At 36.8% G+C, this 17,053-nt stretch overlaps 1 protein-coding gene across 1 annotated transcript in view; it reads left to right on the forward strand.

Annotated features, from left to right (window-relative positions):
• LOC127409862 (circadian locomoter output cycles protein kaput-like) overlaps positions 1 to 15,736 on the forward strand; it is an 88,630-nt gene extending 72,894 nt beyond the window's left edge. Inside the window, exons 22-26 of the mRNA XM_051644771.1 lie at positions 1,748 to 1,906; positions 3,098 to 3,337; positions 7,087 to 7,271; positions 7,912 to 8,185; positions 10,376 to 15,736. Of these exons, the coding sequence (XP_051500731.1) occupies positions 1,748 to 1,906; positions 3,098 to 3,337; positions 7,087 to 7,271; positions 7,912 to 8,185; positions 10,376 to 10,702 (1,185 nt within the window). The 3' untranslated portion in view covers positions 10,703 to 15,736. The remainder of the gene's footprint in view (positions 1 to 1,747; positions 1,907 to 3,097; positions 3,338 to 7,086; positions 7,272 to 7,911; positions 8,186 to 10,375) is intronic.
• The last annotated feature ends 1,317 nt before the right edge of the window (positions 15,737 to 17,053 follow it).

The raw sequence follows: 17,053 nt of genomic DNA on the forward strand, positions 1-17,053 counted from the left end.
CAAGCAACTTGGGCTATGAGCTTCTCCACCCTTCCTCCAGACTCTAGGACCTTGGTTTCCAAATGAAATACAAAACTTGCTCTCATCTGAAAAGAGGACTTTGGACCACTGGGCAACAGTCCAGTTCTTCTTCTCCTTAGCCCAGGTAAGACGCCTCTGACGTTGTCTGTGGTTCAGGAGTGGCTTAACAAGAGGAATACGACAACTGTAGCCAAATTCCTTGACATGTCTGTGTGTGGTGGCTCTTGATGCCTTGACCCCAGCCTCAGTCCATTCCTTGTGGAGTTCACCCAAATTCTTGAATCGATTTTGCTTGACAGTCATAAGGCTGCGGTTCTCTCGGTTGGTTGTGCATCTTTTTCTTCCACACTTTTTCCTTCCACTCAACTTTCTGTTAACATGCTTGGATACAGCACTCTGTGAACAGCCAGCTTCTTTGGCAATGAATGTTTGTGGCTTACCCTCCTTGTGAAGGGTGTCAATGATTGTCTTCTGGACAACTGTCAGATCAGCAGTCTTCCCCATGATTGCGTAGCCTAGTGAACCAAACTGAGAGACCATTTTGAAGGCTCAGGAAACCTTTGCAGGTGTTTTGAGTTGATTAGCTGATTGGCATGTCACCATATTCTAATTTTTTGAGATTGGTGAATTGGTGGGTTTTTGTTAAATGTGAGCCAAAATCATCACAATTAAAAGAACCAAAGACTTAAACTACTTCAGTCTGTGTGCATTGAATGTATTTAATACACGAGTTTCACGATTTGAGTTGAATTACTGAAATAAATGAACTTTTCCACGACATTCTAATTTATTGAGATGCACCTGTATATATATATATATATATATATATATATATATATATATATATATACACAGTTTGAAGTTCCGTTGACAAACTGTGGTATTTGTGTTAAACTCTTGGGGCTGTATTTTCTTCAGTTCTGTTTGCTCTTAAACTTTCAAGGGATAGTTCACCCAAAAATTCATCATTTACTCACCCTCATGCTATCCCAGATGTGTATGACTTTCTTTCTTCTGCTGAACACAAACAAACAATTTTAGAAAAATATCTCAGCTCTGTTGGTCCATACAGTGCAAGTAAATGGGGTCAAACACTTTAAAGCTCCAAAAAGCACATAAAGGCAGCATTAATCCATAAGACTCCAGTGGTTAAATCCATGTCTTCTGAATCGATTCAGTCGGTTTTGGGAGAGACCAGACCAAACTGTAACTCAGTTTTCACTATAAATCTTGACATCTGCAGTCTCCTTGGCGATCATGATTGAAAGCTCGATTACACTTCCTAGCGGCATCTAGAAAGGAGTTATATTTTGGTCTGTTCTCACCCAAAATCAAATAGATAGCTTCAGAAAACATTGATTAAACCACTGGAGTCATATGGATTACTTTTGTGCTGCCTTTATGTGCTTTGTGGAGCTTCAGAGTTTTGGTCATCATTCACTTGCATTGTATACGGACCAACAGAGCTGAGATATTCTGCTAAAAATCTTTGTTTGAGTTATGCAAAAGGAAGTCACACAACTGGGATGGTATGAGGATGAGAGAATTTTCATTTTTGGATGAACTATACCTTTAAGTGCCTTTGTTTTCTTGCCACAAGGTATTTTGCAGAAACTGTTTGAAGACCAGTATTGTGCTGAAAGCATTAACCCTTATGTTATGTTGTGGAAGTCCAGTGAGGCTCTGTTTAACAGTCACATGACTGGTGCTGTTCATTGATTTGCAGCCGGTGCTGCAGTTTTCAACGCAGATGGATGCAATGCAACATCTCAAAGATCAGCTGGAACAGCGCACACGCATGATTGAGGCCAACATCCAGAGACAACAAGAAGAATTGCGGCAAATCCAGGAAGAGCTGCAGAAGGTGCAGGGACAGGGCCTACAGGTAAGACAGACCCCTAGCTTCTAGTAAAAGGATAGTATTAGTGTTTGAAAAAAAAAAAAAAATAATTATATATATATATATATATATATATATATATATATATATATATATATATATATATATATATATATATATTGTACATGAAGATCATCTTGTTGTCTTAGTAGAAATGTTTAGAGGATATCAAATTAAGATTAAATTAATTGCTTTCTTTTAGATCAGACTTTTGCGAGCTATTTTGTGAATTTTTGTTTCCCCTCCTAAATAGTTCCCCCAAAAATAATAATTCTCTTATCATTATTATTAACTCACCCTTATGCAGTCTCAAACTCGTATGACTTTCGATCTTCTATGAAACACAAACAAAGAAAATTTTGTAGATGTACAGATGTGTTCCACAGAAGAAAGAATGTCATATGAGTTTGAGACTGCATAAGGGTGAGTAAATGATGAGAAAATTATAATTTTTAATGATCTATTCCTTTAATAGTAGTGGCCATAATTTGGTTCTCAAACTTTTCACAGCCTTTGATAAAATCAGACAATCCAGAATGATCTTAAATTCTTAAAAACTCCAAGAAATGGCTTTATGAGCACAGTTCTTTCCTGTGTTGAAATGTTGTGGGTGGGACTTATCGAAAGGCTTAAAAAAAAAAAAAAAACTGCCAATATGATTTTAGTTTATTCATATTTTCTGGCCTGTTTTCCCAGAATAGAAAGTACTGTAATTTTACATTTATATATCTGCTAAAGGTCTCTGTCAACTTTTAAGAGTACACTAGTACGCCTCAAAGCTAACAACAAAACAAAGCTAAAATCCCATGATGTCATGGGATCTTTTAAGAGTGCAGATATCTTAAGGAATGTTGCCTGTCCTAAAACTTCTCCCGGCTCACTAGAAGCGCTTCATTAAGCATCATCAATACCATACTCATAAATAATAGCTGAATCCAATCTTTCTGAGTCAAAATAGGCCATATTTTTAAGCTTGCCTTCATGAAATCTATCAAGCAATCAATCACAATTCTTTTCACAGGCTTAGAGAGCAAACAATTAAATATCTTGCTGTTGTCAGTCATCTTACTTTTTTGCAGACAGCTTAAAGTTGTGGTGTGCACACTAAAAACTTTATTGTATGTGTAAAAGTGCACTCTCTGTCTTTAAATGACACCCTCTTGTGTGTGAATGTAGATGTTCCTGCAGCCAGGAGGAGGTGGTCTCAACCTCGGCTCAGTACAGTTGACGCAGGGGTCATCCGTGCAGCCAGGGGGCACTCTGTCCATGCAGGGGGCAGTGGTGTCAGCAGGGAGTCTGCAGAGTGGCCTGCAATCCACACATACAGGGACACAGCACACTGTCACACAGCATCCGCAGCAGGCACCACCACAGCAACAAAACCTTCTCAGAGATCAGAGCTCCACCCTAACACAGGTAAGAGATGTGTGTCAAGTCAGTTTTATTTGTATAGCGCTTTTTACAATACATGGGGTGTCAAAGCAGCTTTAAAGAAAATTTTGCCTTAATTCTACTTTTGAAAAAGCCAAAAACCTCCATAAGATGTTTAGGTAAACAGAGAGAAAACCTTGGGAGGAACCGAAGGGAACCCATGGTTCCTGAATTTACAATATTAGTTTTTGGAACAATTTATCAATTTAAGGTTTTAAATGATCCTTAATTGATTGAAATCCTATATGTAACATAAATCATTGCATTTTTATATGAAAAGTTATTTTTATTGAGATTACTTCATCTAAGTAACTTTTGTCTTTGTGTCATTTTGGACTGACAGTGACACCTAGCGGCTTGGATGCAGCATCATTCGAAATCAATAGTTTTCAGTTACAGATGTCCTTTTATAAATTCACTATTCACAGTCAATCATGATTAATTTAATCCATGAGTGAAAGTGTCCAATAATTGGGCGGTTACTGAGATTAAGTGAATAGTGTTCGGGCAGTCATGTGATCCTAACATGGCAGCACCCATGTAGAATAAAACAGCTTTTGTAAGGTTACTGATAGGACTGCAATCCTTGTCTCATGTGAGTATTCATGATTTTATACATATGTATTAAAATTACAATTTATTTATTTAGGACAAAGTTTTTTAATGAGGGTAAAATTTACTGAGTGCACCTTTAAAATATAAATATAAAATATACAGTCCTCCCTATCTTCATTACAGCAAAAAGAAATTTGATTACAGTAACACTTTACTATGTTCAGAGGAGGGGAATGTGTGTACCTTCATAAATTTGAACCTCTAACCACCTAACCTGTTAACACTTTTAGTTTTTCTTTATTTTCTTTATAGTTTGAGTATTTAAACTTTTCTCCACTGTATATTGTAATTTTAAAAAAATTGTTTGAAATTTAATTTTACGTTTTTCTTTTTTCTTTTTAGACTGTGTAAAATACATTAGACTTCAGTTGCTTGAAGTTGTGCATTGGGCATGATGTGGAATATCCCATTAATTGATTAATCTTATAAATAATCATCAGATTGATAATGAAAATTGTTGTTAGTTGCACCCCTAATTCAGGGTTTCAATGGTTATGGAAAACCTGAAAATATGAGGGAAATCCATAATAGGGATTTTCCAACCTAAATCTTGAAAGTGCAATTTAAAAAAAAAAAAAAAATCCTAATCCAGTAATCTGAATGACTAAAAAAATTCTTGGAAAATATGGAAGTTTAATAGTCATAAAGTTTGGGAACCCCTGCTAATTCCTACATTCGAAGTGCTTAGACCAATTTCAGAGTGCTGAAACCCCTTTCGGAGCCCTGAAACCCATTTTTGAGTGCACTGAAAAAAACTGCTTTGAATTTACATGATTTAATCATGTACATTGGTTCCACATGAATCAATTAATTTATATCAACATATGTTTTCCTCTTGGTTTAATTATTAATTATTTGTCAGAAAACACAATTTGTTTACATAATTTCAACATAATAGAATAAGTTATGTTTAAATTACCTAGTTAAGTAGCCTCAAAGTGAGGTTTTCTTTTATTAACTTTGCCTCAAGAACCAAATCGTTCGTTAAATATTTAAGATTATTTAAAAAAAACTTATTTATCTAACTAGTCCTAGGCCGTTCCCCCGATCGGAACCAAACCAGTGAAGAGAGATTCTCTGGAGTCCCAAAATAAATAATTATCAAAAAAAGTTAGAACTTTAGATTCATTGTTGCAACAGTATACCAAAACGTACAAAGTGGGCGTGGCCACTTTTACTTAAATGGTTATAACTTTTGAACGGAATGAGAAATTGTCACCAAACCTGGAAGTCTTATGTACGGTGCAATATGAGGACACATGAAAAACATTGCGTACCTCTGCCTCTTGGTGGCGCTATAATTATAAAAATGTCTCTAACTATGGCGAACCGTTAGTCCAATTGACTTTAAATCGACTTTACATTTTTAAATTCAAAGTGCAATCAAGGTCTGTGAGGAGAGTCGCATTTCTTGAAAAACATGGCTGCCATCGACCAATCAACTTTCACCAACTATTTGAACCAGTCCTAGGCTGTTCGCCGATCGGAACCAAACCAGTGCAGAAGGGCTCTCTGAAGTCCCAATATCAAAAATTATCAGAAAAAGTTGGAATTTTTAATGCAGTGTTGCAACAGTAAGCCAAAATGTATGATGTGTGTGTGGCCACTTTTTCTTAAACGGTTAAAACTCTTTTAACCGTTTTTTTTTTAAAAACCAAATTTTAAAAACTTATGTAGGAGATCAGTCAGAGGACACATGAAAAAAATGCCTTGGTGGCGCTGTAACAGTCAGGAATGTAAAAAATGCCATATCTCTGTGCTTTCTAACCTGATGTTTCTAACAGTTAAGGCACTTTATTATTGTTTTAGTTGCTGACAAACTAATTAATACTTAATATCTGTTATATATGTACTTAAATGACCTAAAACGCTTGAACCCCGCTAATTACTGCTTGCAGCTGTATTTATATTTGTTTTAGAGGGCAAAAAGGTATCTCAGATTTCAAATATGACAAATTTGAAATATGACATGCTGTCATAGACAAATAAATGGTATAAATAATAAATATGAAGAAAAATATGAATGTATATGATATGCATGCCTCTACATCCTTTAATTTATGAAGAAAAAGAAACAGGACAGTCAGAATATTATAATGAAGATTACTGAAAAAAACTTGTAATTTCAATATATATATTTTATATACATATATATATACCCCCTCGTGCCGCCAAAACAGCGCCAATCCGCATTTCAGAATAGCATTCTGAGATACTATTCTTACCACAATTGTACAGAGGGGTTATCTGAGTTACTGTAGCCTTTGTTAGTTCTAACCAGTCTGGCCATTCTCTGATGACCTCTCTCATCAACAAGGTGTTGCCATCCACAGAACTGCTGCTCACTGGATGTTTTTTGTTTTTGGCACCATTCTGAGTAAATTCTAGAGACTGTTGTGTGTGAAAATCCCAGGAGACCAGCAGTTACAGAAATATTCAAACCAGCCCATCTGGCACCAAAAACAAAAAAACATCCAGTGAGTGGCAGTTCTGTGGACGGAAATGCCTTGTTGGCCAGACTGGTTTGAACTGACAAAGTCTACGGTAACTCAGATAACCACTCTGTACAATTGTGGTGAGAAGAATAGCATCTCAGAATGCTTTTCTGAGATGCGGGTTGGCGCTGTTTTGGTGGCACGAGGGGGACCTACACAATATTAGGCAGGTGGTTTTAATGTTGTGGCTGATTGGTATATATAGATATAGATATATATATAGATATATACAGTATATATAAAGTGTATATATAAACAAATTTAGTCAAAAGGACAGGAAAAAGAGATTTAATTAACTAATTTGGCAAAAAATAAAAATGCAAATGCTGTGGAAGAAAAAAATAAGTAAAAACACCAAATGGGAAACTAATTGGAGGAAAAATTACCTCTAAAGCCTATAATCATGCATTTGTTTTTTTCATACGATTGCTTTTTATATTTTGTTTTATGGTACTAAAACAGTTTAATTTAAAAAACGTAGAATTTTCTGACAGTCTTTCATATGCCAGGCTTTATAAGATCAAGAGAATCACAAATAATATTATTTAGTAAATCGATCGACTTGCATTTTTTAGTTTTTTTCAGTGTGGAACCAGGTTCTCTCTCTGTGTGTCTGTTTCTAAGCAGTATCAGAGGCCGTCTCACACGTTGCAGTCACCTCAGGGAGCACTGCCTGCATCTCTGTATAACACCATGATGATCTCTCAGCCGACACAGGCCAACGTAGTGCAGATCGCCACAAGCCTGGCCCAGAACAGCAGCTCCAGCGGAGCCGCAGTTGGCACATTCTCACACGACCGGCAGATACGGTACGAAAGGCCTTGGGGCAAATCACATCAACTTCATCAGCACAGTACTGTAGTAAAGTTTATTATAATTGACTGGCTTCAGCAATCATTTGAACTGTGTTACATTGCCTATTTCTATATATATTAATAGCTCCTCTGATCAATCTGTCTTTCTATTTATTGTATTTGCCTTTTTTAATCTATTTAGGTTCAATGTTTGTATTGGCTGATTTTGTGATCATGCTTATTTAACCAAGGAACTATCCAAGTACCAGCTTAAAAGGAACATTTTGACACAAAAATCAAAATTCTGTCATCATTTACTCTCATGTCCTGTATGACTTTCCTTCTTCAATGGAACACAAAAGGAGATGTTTGGCAGAGTAACAGCCTTATTCATATTTTTTTCCATACAATGAAAGTAAATAGTGACTGAGGCTTTCACTCTGCCAAACATCTCTTTTTGAGTTAATAATGACAGAAATTTCAGTTTTGGGTGAACTATCCCTTTAAAACATTAGCTGTATATTAGACCATTGCTACTGCATGATAAAAGATGCCTTAGACACCCATGGAAAAACCTGGCCATGCCATGGTGCATGTGACACCTGCACAGAAAACAGAAACTAATAACAAACCACTGCCTCTCCTCCTCTCACAGGTTCCCCAGTGCCCCACAGCTACTCACTAAGCTAGTAACCGGTCCAATGGCATGCAGTGCAGTTATGGTGCCTACCACCATGTTCATGGGGCAGGTGGTGACTGCTTTTGCACCACAGCAGGGCCAAGCTCAAACAATCAGCATCACCCAGCAGCCATCTGCGCAGACACAGGAGCAGCAGGCCCAGATGCAGTCACAGACAGCTACAGGAACAGCCCAACAGCAAGGCCAGGCCCAGGCTCAGCTTGCCCAGCAGCAAACACAATTCCTACAGGTACCATTCAAAGTAACAGGACTGTTACTGATTAAGACTAAGGTTACTGATCAAAACAGCAACTAAGTTACTAAAGAAAATAACCAAGCATTTTTTTATTCTTTACTTCCTGCTAAGTACTAGCAATGTCCTGCTAAGTGCCTAGAATAGCAGATTTTTACTTGCCCTGTCAACATTTTCACTGTCCCACCACCAAAAAAATTATAAATTATCATTTTTTAAGAACATATATTTATACTTAATTGTCCAAAAAAATTAATTTGTTTTTCTTTAAACATTGTTTTCTTTCCAAAAAACAAAACAAACAAACAAACAAAAAATTATAAAATGTTTTAATTTGCTATAATAGATGGATATTCTTAAGCTATAATGCAGCTTAAGAGCTATAAATGCCATAAACACATTTGCTGGAAAAGATGGCATAATATGTGAAACATTACTGATTTATTTACTGTTTAAAATTTTCATCCCATTTTAACTAATGCTTTGCTGGTCACTTTAGCAACTGCGACAAATCCTCATCTATGTCAGTCATCTAGATATTGTTACCCTGGTGACATACATACAGACGTTTCAGCTGAATCCGCAAAACATCACAGGAAACCAAATGTTTAAGTTCGCAAGGCATAAAAACACTTACAAATAATGAACGGATGTAAGATCGATGGAACGTAGGCATTATTATTGGTAGTGAAAACCAAAAAACATGAAATAAAATGAAAACAACATGAAATAAAAACTAAAAACTAACATAACATTGGAAAACTAAAATACACTTTCATGACCTATGTTAAAATAAAAATGACATTTAGTTTTAGTACTTAGTTTTAGAATGAACATCAGGGTGTAAATAAAGGTGGCTCCAAAAAACGACTTTTATTTTGTTTCCAATCACCTGTAATTGAGTAAAATTTTGTGTTGATACAACAAAGCAATCAAAAGTTATTGCATAATTTATGCTAGTGTCCAAAAACATCAAGTGTCCAAAAGCCTCTCCAAACAAATAAAACATAATAATTGTACATAAGAACTAATTACATATGCAAAGACAACAATGACTGAAGGTTTGCATAGCATGCAGTCATGATTTTAGTAATGAAATTTCACAGAATGAGTTTCATTCTGTGCCATTTGAGCCATTATTGAGTCTGTGTCATGTACTTTGCACCATCTCTAGGTGGCCATATGTAATTAAGAGTGATTGATCACATGACTCTCTGCCCAAATATGGAGGACTAGCACCACTGGTTGGAGCAACCTGACCTCAAACCCGACTGGTTTAGCATTCCATGACGCTACAGCATTTCTGATGATGTCATCTGATTCAGGAAAGCTAACGTGTTTGTAGCCAGATAACAAGATTCCAGATGCTGGGTGCACATTGTGCTTTGTGTGGGTTATCTAATGATCTATGCATCCGTTTACTTTGTGTTTGGGCTTGTTTTAAATGTAATCGTAGTAAGTAATGGTATATTCTGTTAATTTTTCGTGAAGTTATAAGAGAAAACGCGGCATATGAGCAACACCCGTTCACATGAAACATGTATGTCAAAGACATCCAGTATACTTAGCTATTACTCGCTACATTTTAAAGCTGGTTGTATTCCACTCTTTGAGAGCTTTCCAACAACATATGCCACATGGCTGTTTGATGAGTTTGATGTTTTTCAGATTACAATAATGTGTACAGTGGAAATAAATTATCAAAAAGGAACACTTCTGTTTTGTCAGCAAATTTCAAAGCACTTGTTCAGTTTTGGTTATAATTCCTACATGCATTGTAAAGTAGAGCTTCTAAGCTTTAAAACGAATACCTACTTTGTGTTGGTCAAGATTGTAGTGAGTAATATTTTGATAATTAGTTTGTTGTAAAATTTCAAACCTTTACAACCCATCTTCATTAAACATGAAAATTCCACAAGATGGCAATAACAATAGGTAATCATGAAAAATAAACAAACATAAAAATACTAAAAAACTCAAACTAATCTGAAGCTACATACACTCAAAAAACTAAACTAACAATGGTAGGAATGCAATCTCTGTCCCGACATGGTAAAAGACCGCTCCGTCAACTAGCCCCAAAAGTCTCTCACACATTGTGCCATCCTTAATGTTGAGCCCAGCGGTCTTTAAATATATATTGTATTTTTGAATTACGTCCTTTATGTTGAAATTTTTCTCTTGTAGGCACCTCGTCTTTTACACAACAACCAGTCTGCTCAGCTCATCCTTCAGGCAGCATTTCCTCTGCCGCAGCAAGGCACATTTGCAACCACAACACAACAACAGCAGCAACTGCAACAACAGCAGCAACAGCTACAGCAACACCATCAACAACAGCAGCAGCTGCAACAGCATCAGCAACAGCTGCAGCAGCAGCATCAACAACAGCAGCAGCTGCAGCAGCATCAACAACAGCAGCTGCAGCAGCAACATCAACAACAGCAGCTCCAGCAACTGGCAGCTCATAGGTCAGACAGCATGTCAGGCCGCTCCAACGCACCGCCGCAGTAACTGGGCAGTGACTGTTCACAGGGCAGCAGGGACCGAACCAAATTTCCACTGAGCAGTCTAGCAGCCTGGTGGAAAGAGGTTGTTTGAAGCTGTATGAAAACAATAGCAGTATTTGTACTGTACCCTCTCAAATAAGCTTCCCTTCCACTACGTGTAGGCTCAGGTGGAGGGCAAGACCTAAAAGGGCATTGTTGTCCACCCTTTGCCCTCTCCGACCTATGTTTTGATCAATGGCTGCTTGCACTGAATTCTGGAAGAGGTCCAACCACAAAACACAGAATTTTCTTCTGGCTGGTGGGAGAGCAGAGGCCTGTCACCACCACAGGGGGAGAAGGTTTCCACCCTATCCTTTATTGTGTCTGTTCGTCTTGTACACCCAATGTGTGCTGTTGTCGTCCTTTCACAGGTTTAATTTATGCAGAACGCTCTGGTTCACGAGCTGGAGCAAGTGCTTCAAGACTTCAAAGAAGTCCTCCAGGACAAACAGCGCCTCTTTCTCTCTGTCTCTCTCTTTTTCTTTCTCTCTTTTTCCTCTCTTGCTCTTTCCTTCTCATTTTACTTGTCAAAGTAATTATGGGTCAGAAAATATTTTTAAGAATGTCATGTGGATTCAACTTTTATTGCACAGTTCACCTGTAAAATAATGTGTAAATATATGGACAAAAGGAAAGAGAAACTAATATTTTATATGATGCATGAGATGAAAAGCGTAGTCTGTTATTTGTAGCTTTGAATATACTTTTTTTCTAATATTCAAAGGAAAAAAAGCAAACTTAATACACATGATGGCTGATCTCTTTACAGACTTTCATTTTTCCAGTGGGATGGGGGTAAGTGTGTGTATGTGCTTGCGCACATGTGTTTGTTTGTATGTATGTGTGCCTGCCAAGCAGGCAGTGCTGGATCCAGTTTGTGTCACAGTTGGTTTAAAAACTGCCTTCGTATTTTAGTAAAACTGTTATATATTACAGGCAAACTTTAAATATTTTGCTTTGTGTTATGCAGTGACACCTTAGTAATTGCAAAAATATAGATCCACATATTTGGAGAGATGTTTTACCTTTGTAAATACTTAAAAGAGAAGGCTTTGGATAGGATATAGTACATTACGCAGATAGACAAAAATATAAAAATGGTGCTTCGACTGTTGCATTGTGCGGTTGTGCACCGCCGCCTCACTCATTACAGATTTTGAAGGCTGTAAATGGCCTAATGGCATTTGCTATTATGTACCCATGTGTTTTACTTAAAAATGAAAGCAGGATTATGAAGATGAGAAATATATTCACATAGTGTGTAACTATCTTAAATGATACAGGTACAATTTACTTAGGGCTAAGCTATAGTTTTCTCTAGTTTTAAAATTGTTTACAGTATGGTTGTTTACACTGTTGTACAGTGTTTTAGGGTATGATTTTACTAGGTAGGTAGCTAAGAAAAAAAAGATAGAAATATAATTTCACAGAACCAAACCTAATTGTCATTTAGAGAAGTTTGCACAGCTTTAATGCAGGAATATATTCACTTGCCTTTTTTCCTGCTTGTTGGCTCTGAACGAACAATGGCATTTCAGTTACATTGCAGTTAAATGCAACTCCCATGATTTTGCAACTAGTCTTTCAGACAATTCTGGTAACGCAGAAATGTATAGGCTAAGTAATGTACCTCTGTAACACTGACATGTACAGTATGTAGCTGCAGGAACATCATAGCAACTTCGAATCTATCCCATAGGAGAAGATGGTAAACTGGCATTCGGTTGGTGTTTTAGGTCTACCAAAGTGTAGAGCTATAACACAGAGGCAAATGATCAACTCTAGCTCTCTTTATCCAAAGCACAAGCTTTAGCTTTTTTCTAAATGAAAACCCCAATGTTGACAATCTAAATCTAAATTAATTTGCTTGTTGTAGTATTAAAATTTCAGATATGCCAGATTTACAGTAGATTCATCTAATATTTCATATTTAAACTCTGATTCTACATAAATTTCCATATCCCAAAGTCATAAAGTCTTTTTTCAGCTGCACAATTAAGCGGTTTCCATATGATTCTTGTCAATGCGTCAACACTGCTCTGTGCCAGCGTAAAACACCGGTTTGATCTCCAGATGAACTGGCTGCAGAGAACCTCTCATTTTGATTTTAGCAATGATATTGCCCAAGGACAGCTAGATCACCTAAATTGTCCGAAAATCAATGGCTGATGCTTCGAAAGGTCTGTGCTCACTCTATAGAGTTCAGTGGATTTAGCAGCGGTAAAGCGAGTCATGTGAAAGCACCTTTAGACATCATGAATGTTCAAATTAAAGAGTAAAAATGTTCTGTAGGGACCTGTACCTGTTAGAAAGCTAACAGTTCAAAACTAAGATTTGTATTATTAAAGGAATCTTTTTACTCATGAAAAAAGCTCAAACACTATATTTTTAGCTTCTAATATAAAAGAAAGTCACTTTCATTAGCACTTTTGGATGACAGGTATTTGCTGATAAATTGTTCTTGTCAGGAGATCATGTTATACATTTTTATTATTCTATCTTATTGTCAGAGGTTAGTGTGCTAATGAGCAATATTGCTTATTCAGGATAGAAAAAGTAGCCAGATTCTGTTAATTATAATGTTAATTATATCAGACCTCAGTATGTTATAGTGCTAGTTAGAATGTTTGGTTTGCTCGGGATATTTAAGCCAACAACCCCAGAGTGCTGGTCTAATCATAGTTCATACTGCAGTATACACCCAATAACAGAGTATCCCAAGTTATCTTTGATAATGCAGTATGTAATCAAAATCTGCACCACCAGGTTACGCATACTCGATCAGTCAGTTAGTCCTACAGTATATGACAGTCATTAAAGGGGTAGTTCACCCAAAAATGAAAATTCTCTCATCATTTACTTTTTCAGCAGGACACAAAAATTTCTAGAAGAATATTTCAGCTCTGTAGGCCCATACAATGCAAGTGAATTGCGGCCATAACATTGAAGCTCCAAACATCACATCAAGGCAGCATAAAAGTAATCTAAACAACTCCAGAGGTTAAATCTATATCTTTAGAAGTGATATGATAGGTGTGGGTGAGAAACAGATCAATATTGAAATCCTTTTTTACTAGCAATTTCCACTTTCACATTCTTCTTCTTTTGTTTTTGGCGATTTGAATTCTTCATGCATATCGCCACCTAATGGGTGGGGAGGAGAATTTATAGCAAAAAAAAAGACTTAAATATTGACTTGTTTCTCACCCACACCTATCATATCACTTCTGAAGATATAGATTTAACCACTTGAGTCGTATGGATTGTTTTTAAATGCTTTATGGACCGTCAAAATTTTTGTGAGGACCTACAGAGCTGAGATTTTCTTCTATCAAATCTTTGTGTTCTGCAGAACAAAAAATGTCATTCACATCTGGTATGGCATGAAGGTGAGTTAATGATGAGAGAATATTCATTTTTGGGTAAACTATCCCTTTAATGTGTTATACATGGTTTCCGTAGTCACCAGTTTTGCCATAGAATTGTCTTTTACTAAAATAGATGGCTTTACATTTCAGCGCTAATGAAATCTCTTCTCTTTAATATGGAATGTCTGTGTTATCAAGTTTCTTTAATACGGCCCCAAGGTGCACATTCTTAACCATTTAACACTTAATAAACAAAGCATAATTTAAAGAGGGATATATACAAAATATAGATTTTATTTTTCTACAGCAAAGTCAGAACAGAGAATATATGCAGATAGGCTATACTTGATGTATAAAACACCGGTTATAAACACCTTTTGCTAAGAAAGGGAACCAATAATAAAGCTTACTCCATATTGTAACCTCAGATGAAGGATTTAAACAAACTGTGACACTGCAGGACCAGTTGAACTTTCTCCCCACAATGCAGTTGGATTCTGGAAGTGGTTATTTTAGGGTCTTTGCCTGTTTGTAAGAGATTGCTCCAGGCTCCTGCTTATGTTCTTGAGTATTTGATGGTAATACATAAAAAAGTCTTGATTAAAAGGTATAGGATACATGCAAATTCAGGCAGGGTCTAGAATGACGTTAACCTTTGATGCATAACACATTCTGACTTAGTCACAAACTGGCATCAGATGTCGCAGTTGACACATGAGGATGTTTTAGAGTTCAAGGGGTGGCGTTTGTTCCTCCACTGATTTTTATTTTCAGCCCCAATAAGATAATGGTGAAATACCATGGCTTCCTCAGGTTGGTTCAGAATCCTCAAAACTCACATCAGTTGTATCTCTCCTCTCTCTATTGCTCTATTTCATCTTGTGATAGTAACCTCTTCAGTAAAACGCTTTCTTCTGCATCTACCAAGAAACACAAAAACAGCTGTTTCCCCTCCTGCAAAATATAGGTACCATTGAATATGATGTACCCCAGAATGGTTTTTGGTGCTCAGTGCAACTTCAACATGTCAGTTGGTATTTAGTGATTTATCCAAAGAGCGAGAAGGAAAGATTGAGAATAATTTAAATCCTGTTGAATTTGTTGTTTTTGTTTGAAAAACTTTAATACTCATCTTAAAGATGCCCAATGGAAAAGGAGGTGGTGAACCATGTTAAATGTTCTGTAGTTCTGATGTACGCACTAGAAGTTCTGAATGTCTATCAGTGTTCTCTCTTGCTATCATTTAATCTTTGTATGTTTGACGTTATTTGCTGAGCACTTATGTTTGGCTCATGAAAATGATCTGGTCAGTACACATTAATGGGGAAAAAAAGCTAATAATTTAAATACACCTATAAATAGGTTTTAACTTACAAGTTGATAGGTTTCACAAGACAAATTCAGAGGCCTATGGGGCTACCAGGGCACAGCTCTGTTTTCTTAAACTTACACTTAAAAAAAAAAAAAAAAAAAAAAATCTGTAACAAAAGGAAAAAAATGTGTGCTGTATGGGGTTCATTTTGTGAGCTAGGCAGTTCTTACATTAACAAATAATGGAACCTTTTTAAACAAAGTTCCATTTACTCCCCTTATTCAATTTTGAAAATAAACTTATTTAAAAAATAAAAAAATACTGGCTTGAATTCCTTTGTTTATTGTGATGTATTCTTTTGTGCTGTAAGCTATTTTAGCCATTCTGGAACCTCCACAAAATGTTGAAGTAGACACGCCCCTTCTTTTCAAAACACCGCCCTTTAAAGATAGCATTGAGACTGTTACCTTCTCACGGTTGTCAACCACAATAGTAGCAAAATAGCGCCTTCAGCTTACAACTGTTATGAATCTGAAAATGACATTAAACCTGAATGTTCTGTTTCAACTACGCTATGAGAACGTGCAAAATGAGTGACAGCAATGTCTTTATAGCAAGTCAGTCCACTGGTGGCCATTTTTTTGAACGCTCTAGGAAAGCTATTTCCAGTCATAAAAGTGCAGCTCCTATCTACTTGAATGGGGAAAGACTGAAATCTCTAAAACAGTTGGTCAAGATTATGATCAAAGAACATTTCAAATCAGCAGTGAATTCTGACAACACTTTACCTCAGCTTACGAAAAAAAAAAAATGCAATTTTCCCAGCTTGTATAGTAAATGTGCATGCGTGTTCTCGAGTTGATTGACAGGCGATGTCTGTATCAAAAGGTGATTGGCTCTTTCCCTGTAAGGCGGGACTTCCTATCTACATCCATTGACCATTCCAATTTCTCCCATTCATTTTAACAGAAGTGGCCGGTTTCTGCTAAATAGTCTGTTGACAGGCCCACGGTCACATCTTTGTTTGCTGTTTACGGTCTACACCGATCAGCCACAACATTAAAACCACTTGCCTAATATTGTGTAGGTGCCCCCGTGCCACCAAAACAGCACCAACCCACATCTCAGAAATGGAGTAAATTCTAGAGACTGTTGTGTGTGAAAATCCCAGATCAGCAGTTACAGAAATACTCAGCCCATCTGGCACCAACAATCATGCCACGCTCCAAATCACTGAGATCACATTTTTTTTTCCCCATTCTGATGGTTGATGTGAACATTAACTGAAGCTCCTGACCTGTATCTGCATGATTTTATGCACTGCACTGCTGCCACACAATTGGCTGATTAGATAATCGCATGGATGATTGTTGGTGCCAGATGGGCTGGTTTGAATATTTCTGTAATTGCTGATATCCTGGGACTTTCATGCACAACATTCTCTAGAAGTCACTCAGTATGGTGCCAAAAACTAAAAACATCCAGTGAGCGGCAGTTCAGTGGACAGAAATGCCTTGTTGATGAGAGAGGTCAACAGAGAATGGCCAGACTGGTTCAAACTGACAAAATCTACGGTAACTCAGATAACTGCTCTGTATAATTGTGGTGAGAAGAATATCATCTCGCAGGTTGGTGC

The sequence above is a fragment of the Myxocyprinus asiaticus genome, chromosome 19 (genome assembly GCF_019703515.2).
Source record: "Myxocyprinus asiaticus isolate MX2 ecotype Aquarium Trade chromosome 19, UBuf_Myxa_2, whole genome shotgun sequence".
In the NCBI taxonomy this organism is placed as follows: domain Eukaryota; kingdom Metazoa; phylum Chordata; class Actinopteri; order Cypriniformes; family Catostomidae; genus Myxocyprinus; species Myxocyprinus asiaticus.